General features: G+C 45.9%; 1 protein-coding gene and 1 pseudogene across 8 annotated transcripts; one reads left to right on the top strand and one right to left on the bottom strand.

The window, feature by feature from the left end:
• The first annotated feature begins 108 nt into the window (after nucleotides 1-108).
• Nucleotides 109-7,073, top strand: LOC129839492 (ATPase family AAA domain-containing protein 5-like). Of its 8 annotated transcripts, XR_008757036.1 has the most exons (11): nucleotides 110-1,858; nucleotides 2,042-2,100; nucleotides 2,214-2,303; nucleotides 2,438-2,559; nucleotides 3,091-3,263; nucleotides 4,368-4,460; nucleotides 4,613-4,706; nucleotides 4,805-4,869; nucleotides 4,971-5,121; nucleotides 5,539-6,668; nucleotides 6,791-7,073. XR_008757036.1 is itself a non-coding variant. In XM_055906983.1 (6 exons), exons 2-5 carry the CDS (start codon nucleotides 4,667-4,669, stop codon nucleotides 5,453-5,455), a joined length of 435 nt encoding a protein of 144 aa, XP_055762958.1. In that variant the 5' UTR covers nucleotides 3,284-4,460; nucleotides 4,613-4,666; the 3' UTR covers nucleotides 5,456-6,668; nucleotides 6,791-7,073. The 8 variants fall into 8 exon arrangements, 1 of the variants encoding a protein (XP_055762958.1); XR_008757031.1 differs by having other exon boundaries at nucleotides 109-1,858; nucleotides 2,042-2,303; XR_008757035.1 differs by having other exon boundaries at nucleotides 111-2,100.
• Nucleotides 7,057-9,458, bottom strand: LOC129839491 (transcription elongation factor, mitochondrial-like; annotated as a pseudogene).
• Between the last annotated feature and the right edge of the window lie 32 nt (nucleotides 9,459-9,490).

Below are 9,490 nucleotides of genomic sequence, written 5' to 3'. Positions count from 1 at the left end.
AAATGTAGGGTAGCCTACTACCAAAGATTTTGTAATTAGCATAAAAATATTTTTATAGAATTTCTGCAGCTACGGTGCATAGGGGTGGGACCAAATATTCGTGACGTGGTACTCAAATTACTGTCTGATTGGTTGATCTGGGTTTGGCGCGTCTATTTGAACATACGGAAGCGGTAAGTTACACAACATCGAAACATTTGGCTGTGTGTGCTGATTTGTGTTTAGTGAAAAGCTAAGTTATGAAATTAGCGTGAACGTAAACGTGTTTTGCATGTTTAAAGTAACTTTCTCGGTAGGCTATCATTGACTTGTTCAGAAGATCATGTCAGAAAGTAAAGTTTGCTAACTAGCTAAGTCTATGTTGTTACAATGTGTCAACGGTTGTGAAAGTGCTACTTTATAGGTAACTATTGCAGCGCATGCTACAATCTGGCACTACGAAGACAAAAGTGAAAGCAACTTTCATTTTGTATTCCCATTATATTGAATGATATGAATGCCCTATTGATGTGATGACCATAATGGTGACATCTTCAGAAAGGAATTTGATACAGAAATATTTGTTATTTTTATTTAACCTTTAGTTAACTATAGTCTCTCATCTTACCTGGACTTTCTGACTCCAGAATTGTATATTTGTATTTCTTCAGCGGCATAGTGAAGACTGGGAACAGTGGGTTAGACACTTTGACCTCTTCAAGAGACCCCTTGTGGACAGACCCTGACAACTTATCTCTCCAGCCAGAAGTAATTGACCCCTTCCTCTCAGTCTGGTTGTGTTTAAGTGTTGAGCTGGACCACCAATTCAAAATCTGTCTCTGTGAGTGTTGGGGACTATGGGCCTTATTAGTGTCCCGTTTCCTGGTGAAAATGGATGCCACTTTCTCATCCGAGACCCTGGTTGTCCCAGAGGCAGACTGCACCGCTGCTTGAATTGTGAGGGTACATGCTATTTCATTCTGGCCAGATGTGAGTCCAACTCCTGCTCTATGGCATTAGCCAGTGACTTGAGCCATGTCCACAGACCCCATCACTGCCCTGCTCCTGAATGCTGTGTCAGCACTGGAGCAGCTTGACTCTGAAATCACTATAACATTATTAGGAGGGTCTGAGCAGGGGCTATCCTTGATGAGGCTTGTTCTTGCTTCGGGGTATCTGTTCCACTTGAGTCTGTGCAGCCTACTGGTTGACCGTGACACAGAGAGAGGCACCTCATCATAAGACCCCCCAATACGACAAGGCGCCATCTTAGGTTTCTCTTTCACCTGCTCAGAAATTAGGCTCTTCCTCCCAAGAGGTTGTGGGGTTATACTTAAGTACTTTGTGATGTCATTGGATTTTGGGCACCCAGCCTTCTTCTCTATGGCCAAGTAGGGGCGATAACCACATCTTTCTTGCCTAGTTAACTCTATTCTATCTGTGTCATGTTCTTATTGTCATGTATACAGTCTGTGTGGTGCCATACTCTAGTATCAGATTCAGTCATATTGGTCGCCTTTTATTTCAGAGACAGAGATAGGCGCTACATCTCCTAGCTCTGTAGGAGAGAAGAGGAAACATCAGAATGAGAGGGAGGACCCTGAAACAGTACGCAAGCGCCAAAGGTCTAGCCCGTGTTTAGAGACCAGCTTTACTGGGTATAGTCCCTCTTTAGAACACCAAGTCAGGGGGTCTCTTATCCCCTCTTCCAGGGGTCAGCCTAGAAGAAGCAGGCTGAGCCGAACACAAAGACTCAGGCGGCAACAGCGGGAAAGTCAAGGTCTGGGGATAGGTCAGGAACTGACCCCTAACCCACCAAACCAACCAGAATCTCCTCAGAAGGTCTATCCTGCCCAACCACAGCGATGCCTTAGGAGAGGTGATGATTCCTAATACAGATTGTTGTTGAAACTACAATGTATTTACTTTTCTTTGTCCAATTTTGAATGTCCTAACTATGTATGCCCCGGACCACTAGAATACAGAGGTGCTTTAGCTCTGTCATTGATTGGGATCTGCCATTGGCCTTCAAGATATGTACCTTTATTTTTCTGTTGTGAAGTTCACAACATTGAGGATTTGCTGTGGACAGAGAAGTACCGCTCTCAGCACTCCAGTGAGGTAATAGGCAACTCTGTCTCTGTAAAGAAGCTACACAGGTGAGTTGCTAACACCACTGCTAGCTCCTTCAATGTCTAGCTTTTATGGTATGGTGTCCTTATTTCTGTTTGCAGTTGGTTAAAGAAATGGAAACAGAGAGTCGACTGTGAAGAGAGGAGAAAAGAGCGAGTAAGGAAAATTAGAAGAAAATGCCAACAGCAATGGTAAAAATAAAAACTTTTAGATCTTATGAATTGATGGGGGGAAATGTGTAAAAATTATTTAAAAAACATCACTGACAATGAATCTTCTATGAACAACATTGATTGTAGTGTTGACCTCCGGTTTGGCTGTGCAGACTTCCAGGGAGAGGCTAGAGTGGAGGAGGAAGATCTGTGTCGCACAATGCTGATCACAGGACCGCCAGGGGTGGGCAAGACTGCCTCGGTATACGCCTGCGCTCAGGAGCTGGGCTTCAAGGTTAGTGTGAGACTACTTGGAAGATGTGCAGTCCCGTTCACATGTGTAAACTTTATTTAACTAGGCAAGGTAGTTAAGAACAAATTGTTATTTACAATGACGGCCTACACCGGCCAAACCCGAACGACGCTGGGCCAATCACAGCCGGTTGTGATACAGCTGGATTCGAACCAGGGTGTGGTTCGTTAGACAGTGACAGTGACATGTCTAACACTGAGATACAGTGCCTTAGACCGCCACGCCACTCGGGAGCCTGAATAGTACCTGCTGATTAGTGTTAGAACGTGGTACAAAGACATTCCTCTATTTTTAACTTTTAAATGACAGTTTGTGGGTAATTGGATAAGATGGGTAAAGCAGAGAACCAGGAGAGGCTAGCTCATGTTCATTCAGTCATATGATTCACCAAAACAGGTTAGCTTTCATACGGGTGTATGCAATCCTCTTCTAACCTTCGGGTGCAGTATGACTAGTCAGTGTTAATATATATAAGATGGCTGTGTTGACTGCTCATTTCCTTGGCCTCTCCAGGTGTTCAAAGTGAACGCCTCCACCCACCCAGCGGTCGCCACATCCTGACCTAACTGAAAGAGGCCACCCAATCTCACCTGGTGGAGAATAATCTCACCAGGGAAGCACCACCTTCAAACCATCTCATCTTAGTAGCTACAACAACACCTCAACTAAATCTGACACAGTAGCTGGTAAGCACACCCTGCTACAGAAAAGTATTTTATTGCAGTCTAAGCACAACCATCTACTGAAAATCACTTATTTAAAGTGACAGCAACTATTTTGTATAGTGTTTGTCCAATGGAGACTGTGGGTTACATTTATTTATTTATTTTATTTTACCGTTATTTTACCAGGTAAGTTGACTGAGAACACGTTCTCATTTGCAGCAACGACCTGGGGAATAGTTACAGGGGAGAGGAGGGGGATGAATGAGCCAATTGTAAACTGGGGATTATTAGGTGACCATGATGGTTTGAGGGCCAGATTGGGAATTTAGCCAGGACACCGGGGTTAACACCCCTACTCTTACGATAAGTGCCATGGGATCTTTAATGACCTCAGAGAGTCAGGACACCCGTTTAACGTCCCATCCGAAAGACGGCACCCTACACAGGGCAGTGTCCCCAATCACTGCCCTGGGGCATTGGGATATTTTTTAGACCAGAGGAAAGAGTGCCTCCTACTGGCCCTCCAACACCACTTCCAGCAGCATCTGGTCTCCCATCCAGGGACTGACCAGGACCAACCCTGCTTAGCTTCAGAAGCAGTGGTATGCAGTCCCATGACCATCTATTTTCTGCTCTCCTCACATAGATAAAGTGGCCTCTCCCAGAAAGGTTTTCTCATCCTCTAGGAAGGTGCCTCAGCTCCCACCATAAGAGAGGTGGCAGCGCAGCCTCCATGATGCTGGCTAACTTCTTCAAGAAGAAGAGTAAACCAGAGATCATAAACTTAGACGGCCCTTTGTTATCTACAAAACAGGACGAGCACCTACCAAACAGTTAAGAAAAACAGGAAACACCTTGCGAGTTTAGTTAACCACACATAGGCATGTGTGGATCTTAGGAGGCTGGTGGGAGGAGCCATAGGAGCACAAGCTCATTGTAATAGCTGGAATAGAATTAATGCAACAAAGCCGAACGTGTGGTTTCCATATGTTTGATGTGCTTGATACCCTTCCATTTATTCCATCAATTACAATGAGCCCGTCCTCCTATAGCTCATCCCACCAGCCTCCTCTGGTGTGGCTACGGTTAGTCTTTTTGTTTAATCGTTGATATTATTTCCTACAGTCTCTCTCAAGACCGTGACTGTGAAGAAGGCAGATATTATTAACCCTACGTTGGTCAGTCAACTGTCACCAGACGTTGAAGAGCCACCAACAGGTAGCCAGAGTAAAAGGATGTCCACATCACTCATTCTATTTGAAGAGGCAAACCACACAGCTGTCAGTTGTTTTATTTCGGTTGTATAACAGTTCCAGGTTGCAGACTAGACATTTTAATTAAGTGACCAAGCTGCACCTGCTCTCCGGCAGGTTGATGTCTTATTCGATGATGATGTGGGATTCCTCACAGCAATCAAGACCTTCATGAAGACAACCAAGAGACCTGTGATACTGACCACTAGTGGTGTGTGTGTATATACTGTATACTGAAAAATTTGAATTCAATCTGTATTGAAAATTATGTGAAGTTGAATCATAACACAAACTGTCAACCGTCTTCAGATCCCTCCTTCAAGGCAAAGTTTGACGGCGACTTTGAAGCGATCCTTTTTAAAACCCCTTCAGTAGTAAGTCAAGCATCTTGGCACCATTGCATCCCCTCAACTAATGTGCATGATATGAAGCTGCTACTCCATTTCGTTTCTGTCTGTGTCGTGCACCCTCCCAGGTGAATGTTTGCAGTTATCTGCAGCTACTGTGCCTGGCTGAGAACGTCAGGATGGATGCTGCTCACCTCACCTCTGGATCTGCAGTGGAGGAGGACAAGCATCTCAGAGGGCAACCCCCACTGAAGGACCCTGCAGGTGGTGTGTATGGAAGTGAGTGATGACAAACTATTAACTGACTAACTTCAATGGTTAGGTGTGGTAGTATATCACATGTATTGTGACCCCTTAGTTTTCTTGGTCCCTGTCTCAAAGAGTGTACGTCAAGTCTTACAATTGAATCACTCGATTGTTTTGGTGAACCCTAGCTCTGGATGTTGCTGCAGTGGAAGACATTGCAGTGGGTGAAAATACTTCTCCCAGCCATCCTTCCTGTGACGTGGGCTGCACTCAGAGCATGCTGGGGCTCCTGAACTCTGGCCCCAGCCATGACCTGCAGACCACTCTAAAGTCATGTCACCTCAGAGGCCCTGTGAACTTGAACTAGATGAACATCCAATGCTTTTATTCAGGTAACAACATTGAATGACCGTCTGACTGTATGAGGTGCCTTTCTCTTTGATTCCTCAGTGCCCGTCCTGGGCTAAACCAGACATCATCAAGCTGATGGAGATCCTTACTGAGAGCTGGAGGAGAGGTGTAGCTTTGCTCTACTCGAACCTGGAGCTCCTCCTTCCCCTACCAGTCAGGACCCAGCCCAGTCCTCTCCTCACTGAAAAGAAAGTGACTCGCCCTAGGCTTCAGAGTGAGCCACCACCCTCAGATCCCACTGATCCTGGATCAATCCAGTTAAGGTGTCCTCTGGCTCCAGGCTGAGGAGAAAGAAATGTCTGCCAACATCTGATTCCAGATCAGCTCATATCATGTTATGTTCGAGTAGAGCCTTACAGAGCCTCACTGTCTCTGAGGGCTCATCCAAGTGTATCAAATATTATTGAGACTTAATGACAAACTTCAAACTGAGAAGGCGGCAGATGGCTTGGTGTACGACTGCTTAGATGCAATAACTGACTTTATGGACCTCATGTCCTTCATTGATACCTCTCTACTGAGTGAGTCTCCACATAAGGCTGGCCCATGCAGACCAAGGGCTTTTCTCTAGACAGGGGCGGAGGTTAAGTATGGACTGCTAGATGAGTTGAGGATGGGGGGCTGTAGGTGGTTGTGTGAGAGGACATTAGAGATCCAGGCTACAGTAGAGGGCCTGGGCTTCCGGATGGGCTGGATCCCAGAGGCTGGAGGGGGAGCAGATGGGGAGGGGGATGGAGAAACTCACCCTCCCTGTCGCCCCACCCAGACGAGGTTTCAACGTCAGTCAGACCACTTCCTGTGATCCTAGGCGAGTGCAGTTTCCTGAGTATTCTGTTATTCTTTCACTGTAAGAAATGCATTGGTGGCTCAGTCCTCTAAATTACCATACATGCTTATGTGAAGTTAGCACTCACATTTGTAATGTTGTTAGAATTTGGTTCAAACTGTTAGTCAGAAATGAGCATTATTGCAAACAAAACCTTCTGGTGGTATCTGAACAGCAGTTTGTCTTCCGGCGTGGTCGAAAGGAGATGTGACGTCATCAGAACCGTCCTCTCAAGCTGAGCCTTCTGCACCGTGGGAAACAAGCAAGCTGTTGCCGTGGTCTACCTGCCTGTTCTCCGCGCCCTGTGCCTATCAGAGAGAACTCAGGAGCAGGGCCAAGGCAGGTGAGTCAATACACTGCACGAGAGCACCGTATTCATTTCTACTAAGAGAAAACAGTTATAATTAAAGAGATTGCTCAGATGACTTAAAGACCGATTTGTTGTATGAATGCTCTTTCTCCTAGGTTTCTGCATTACCTCAGCAGTATTCACCTGGGCCTCCCTAAGGCCTGAGACTCCTTGCAGGTGATTTCCCATGACCATTTAAGTCAGTTCTGGCTCTACACTGCATTACAGTGGGGTTAATGCTATTATCTCCCTATGTTAATGACTTGTGATTTAGTGAATGTAGCCCATATGGGTGTTCATGATAAGGTTTGCTGTACATTCATTCATGCTTATTACACTGAGTGAGAAGAGTCTACTGTATGCATTCAAAATGTATAATAAATAAAATATGAAATCCTATTTTTATATTTATGCATAAAAATAACATGCATTTGTTACAATCTGGTTCAGTGAGTTGGTGTTTAAAATCAGTGGTATTTCAGGCTTTGAAGGCATTATAAACATTTGTCCATAAAGGTACAGATGCAGGTGGTCGCATGTGACAAATCATATCACTGTACACATTCAAGCCTGTTCTGCTTTACCATTGGCCCTGACAGAACATTTCTATTCGTGGGAAAGTGAAGAACATGACGTGTGGTGTCTATGAGGAGAGGCTTGAGTTCAGCTGCTGGGGCATGAACTGACACCTGAAGTGCAGTAGCATCTGAGTCTACAGGTGGGAAGTGCTGTAGTATACATTTAAATATAAGCTAGTGTCAATTTCCATCAACCCTCCAATATGCAGGTCTCTCTCTCAGGTTAGCTCTGTGACCTTTGACCCCACCAGGTCACACATACTGTACACAGTCAACCAGTTTCAGTCCCTGGTGAAAATGGAGCGTGGAAATTGCCGCTGTAACATTAACTCGATTCACCGAGCAGCTCGTAAAACGCCACAGCCTGCAACATGGCGTCGCACAGATCCTCCCCCCGACGCCGCCCGCCCATCTGGAAGAGGTTCCTGTATTTCACCAACAGGTTGTGAGGGAATGTCACCCTCGGAATCTTCTGAGTCACTGACTCTATCATCCGTTGCACCGCCTGGGCCCCGCTGGTGCGCGACTCGCCCACCATGAGGCCAAAATGGTGGCCGACGGCGGTGCGCATCATGTTGAGCACCTTGGGTGGAGCAGTGATGTCAGGCTGGGTGTAGCAGGGCTCCAGCAGGGCAAACAGCATAGCCTCCACTGTACGCATGTGAGCCATTACTGGGTACAGGGCAGTGTTCTGAAGGGAGATGGACGTCTTTTCCACAACGAAGAAGTCAGCACTGGGGAGGTGGGATACCACACTGGAAATCTGCTGATGTTATGGCACATAACGAGATGTGATTAAGTACAGGAGTTAGGCTATTTGGATATTACAGAGTCAATGATTATGCGTGAAGCTGAAACCTAGCCCTGAGACATGGCTGTAGACTGACACCATAGGAGACTGCACAGTCATGTCTCAGCGCTAACCTACTTACCCAAATGCAAGAATACCTCGGTCGGAAACATTCAACTTACGTCATCCAAGTAGGCAGAAGCCATGTAGGTTCCCTTCAGGAAGTTGTGGCAATCCTCAGGTTTCCACTCCAACACGTTCATGCCACGATCCACGTGCGCCCAGGCTATTTTATTCACTCCACACACAATGGACACTATGGAATTCACATCCTGGAAGGGCAAAAGTGGATTAATACACATGTAATAACACTGACGTAGTATTTATGTGGTGACATGACAGCGGAGACTGACCCTGTGGGCTGCCCAACTGTGCCATCAACATCCAGACCTCAAGGCCATCCGTCTAGCTAAATCATCTTACCTCTAGCCAGGTCCTTTCCACCTCTGGTCTGATGAACTTGGCTAGCTGGATCTTTACTTTTCTCCTCCGGAGGGTTGAGGGTGGAGTTGAAGACAATGACAGCACTTTTGTGTTTCAGTAGCGGCACATTTATGACGCTTTCGAGATTTTTAAAGGTCCATTTCTAGTCCTGTATTCCACAATGTTGACAGACTTGCGTCCACGAATGAGCTTGACAGCGGCGAGCTCCGACTCTGCCGCATTGTTGAGGAGCTGCAGAATGACATCTCGCTGCGCTGAGGTGTAGTATGCGTCCAGCGACTTGTCATCATCGCAAGGAGTAGTAGATGGAGAAAGGGTGTCATTGAGGGTTTCAAAGCCTGCGACTGGGATCCGACTCCTCCAGCAACACGTGCAGTTGAGATGTCGGAATTCTAGTTTGGGGAGTGAGCCCTGGGGTTGGTAGAATAAGCCATACTGCCCTGCAAGAATAGAGGGGAAACATACAATCGGGGGCGGGTATAATTAGTGATACGTTCCAACAGGAATCTGTTCCAAAAACTTCGTAAGGTACAAGGTTGCCCACAAACAACGCATACAAAGTATCATGATCAATTCCCCTCGCTAACTAGCTGCCGAATAGACATCAACTCACATGAATTAATTAAATAGCCACTCCATACCTGGTATCAACTTTGTATGCGTTGTTTTGTCGGCAACCTTGTTTTTGGAGCAGATTCCTGTTGGAACGTTCCACAAATTATACCCACCCGCTAACAAATAGCACCTGAAAAAATGTAATTAAGAAGTTCAGAGAAACTTCACGGCTTGAATAAAACATTTGTGCATACCTCTCCGGGCGATTAAAGAGATAAATCGCCTTGCAACCCACATTGTAATCGTGGTTTTACAGGTAATGCGTTCAAACTTTTGCCCTTTAGTTGTTCGCCGATCTCACGCCGATGCAGAAACAAGGATCATGCGTA

Source organism: Salvelinus fontinalis, chromosome 40 (assembly GCF_029448725.1).
Source record: "Salvelinus fontinalis isolate EN_2023a chromosome 40, ASM2944872v1, whole genome shotgun sequence".
Classification (NCBI taxonomy): domain Eukaryota; kingdom Metazoa; phylum Chordata; class Actinopteri; order Salmoniformes; family Salmonidae; genus Salvelinus; species Salvelinus fontinalis.
This window is presented reverse-complemented; position numbering and strand designations above follow the sequence as displayed.